This window comes from Seriola lalandi, unplaced genomic scaffold (assembly GCF_002814215.2).
Source record: "Seriola lalandi dorsalis isolate HSWRI2012SDOR001 ecotype SW California unplaced genomic scaffold, Sedor1 jcf7180002054975, whole genome shotgun sequence".
NCBI classification, from domain to species: Eukaryota; Metazoa; Chordata; class Actinopteri; order Carangiformes; family Carangidae; genus Seriola; species Seriola lalandi.
Window position 1 is genome coordinate 267,913 of NW_019525525.1, and position 2,609 is coordinate 270,521.

Genomic DNA, 2,609 nt, shown 5'->3' on the forward strand with positions numbered 1-2,609 from the left:
ATACGACATTGTGTTTGTCTTTTTAATGCAGATTCAAAATCAAAATAAAAAAAGCACTTTGTAACTCTGTTGTAGTTTGTCACATGCAGTTCATGTCTTAATTCAACCAGTATTTAGAGCTCCATGTTGATCGTGTGTGTGCAGTTGCAGTGCAATTCTAACGCAAAAACAATTAATGTACATATCAGCAAGTGACTAACAATATATCAAACTCTCAACATCATATTGTATTCACTAGAAAAACGCTGTCATCACACCTCACTAACTTCAGGCAAACATTCTATTAAATGGATCACATTTGTTCATTTTTGTTTGTCGATGGTCACTGAGCCGTATGTAACTTGTCCTTGTGTATGTGTGTTTCCTCTACTGGGTCTTGCACCCCAAACACAAGATAGATGACTAACTCTGGATCTGTGGTCTCTCAGTCAAATGAGCTGATTCACAAGCCAAGTCATGCATGCCACGCCAATGAAGGAGTCTTTCAAAAGCAAATCAGCATCACTGTAGAACCACTTTAATAAACCTAATCAACATTTTAGAAAGACAGGCAAAAATATTAACTTTATGGTGCACTCATCAATATAATAAGTACAAAGACATAAGCCAGTACTTTCTTTATTTAAATCAATTTATGGTTGTCTATTTTATACTTGGAATGACTGACTGACTGACTGGTTTACTGATTGAATCCACTATGACCTATAAAGTTATAAATATATTTATCTACTGTAAGTAACTAATTGAGTTTACTGGTCTTTGTCTCATGACTTTGTTCATAGCTGGTTGTGGATTGGCCCAGTATTGACTGAGTTATTATTGTACATTAGATCCAGAGATCCTGATGGAATCAAACAGTGCCATGGAGGTAGAAGAAGATAACATGGGAGGCACAGCCCTCACCTTCATCCTTCTCTTCCTCATCACTCTGCTGTTCACCATTGGAACCACAGTTTTCAAGGTAACAATGAGTTTATATGTTTGAGATGTTTTATGTATTCAAACAACATGGCATTAAATAACATGATAGGAAAAATGTGAGTAACACAAGAATCATTTTAAGTACCTCAGTAAATGTTATAAAGCATTATGAATGTTTGACTGCATCTTATTGCTGTTACGAATACCTGAAACAACAATAACACTTGCATAACTTCATGCTGTGAACCACATTAAATTTTTATAAGCATAAGGAAATTCACATATAATACTTTAAAGTTGTTGAAATAACTGTAATCTGGGGTATATTGAGTCATGTCTTATCAAAAATGTAACATTTATTTCAAATTTCCAGTCTATTATATTGAATTGAATAATGTCTGTTGCTGTCATTTTTACTCTTGTTGTATTTTCAATATTGAAAAAATATATAATTTTCTCATAATGTAAGATAAATTAGTTTATCAAATACGTAAAACAACCTTTATTATGTATAATGAGATTTACAGACATTTCTTTAGATGTTGAAATGACTGTGGTAACCTGTGGTATATTGAGTCATGTCTTATCAAAAATGTAACATTTTGACCCCACCAATCTTTATTTCAAATTTTAAGGCTATCATAGTGAATTGAATACTGTCTGGTGCTGATATTCCTGTTACTGTACGTTCAATATTATCCAAAAATATTATGTTCTCATAATTTAAGATAAATTAATCAATTACATACAACACCCTACAAAAGAAGGCAGTTATAAAATATAATTGTCACAAAATGTCAAAACATTTTTATTGGTGCTATATATATTTATGTTACAACTTCCCAGAATAGTACATGCTAGTGCAGTTCCTCACTTTACAATAATGAAGTTGAGCTGACTTTCCTAAGATCTTGAGATGGCTTTGGAAATATAATAGATATCTAGGTACCAGGGATAAATGTTTTACTTTAAAATGTAGGACATCCTTAAAAAGAACTCAGACCAGCATTCAGGATTTATATCTGTATTATAATATGTTATGATGCAGCAACTGTTATGTGCATGAGTTGGTCATATATTACATTTTCAATATAACCACACATTTATTTGGCAACAATTAAGAATTTCATCATTTGGTGCATGTTACTAATCCATATTTTTATGATTTTTTCTGTCATTTCAGGTTAAATGAAAGAAGAAAAAATTTCTTAAAAAAAAAACATTCACAAAAAAAACATTCACATTTTTTCTTGTATTCTCATAGTATCATGTAAGTAATCACTATAAAATTACAAAATGTAAAACCAAAACCTTTATGTCTTTGAAAATAAATGTTTACATGACATAACACTTGATGTTGCAACTCTGTTTTTATCTTGTCTAGTTTTACTTTTGGAAGTTTAATACACAATAATCATGACAGAGCTATTAACATTTTATCTTTTTTTCATTATTTTATTATGTCATCAATCATATTGTCATCAACTCACCAGCACCTGGATTCACCAGCCCTTGTTCATCTCAACATGTAAATGTGGAGATTTTACAGTTGGTTAGTTTTCAAGTCTGATAATACACTCGAAAACTAAAACCTTTAGCAAAGTCATGAGAGGCCATATGAAATCTTTGTGAAAACATATGTAAACTGATATGAGATATTTAAATGTGCACTCTGTTTCTCTTACTGG

At 31.2% G+C, this 2,609-nt stretch overlaps 1 gene segment (V, D, J or C); it reads left to right on the plus strand.

Annotated features, from left to right (window-relative positions):
- Positions 1–2,271, plus strand: part of LOC147817309 (Ig mu chain C region membrane-bound form-like) — a 5,562-nt gene extending 3,291 nt beyond the window's left edge. Inside the window, 2 exon segments of the C gene segment in view lie at positions 831–961; positions 2,105–2,271. Of these exon segments, the coding sequence occupies positions 831–961; positions 2,105–2,113 (140 nt within the window).
- The last annotated feature ends 338 nt before the right edge of the window (positions 2,272–2,609 follow it).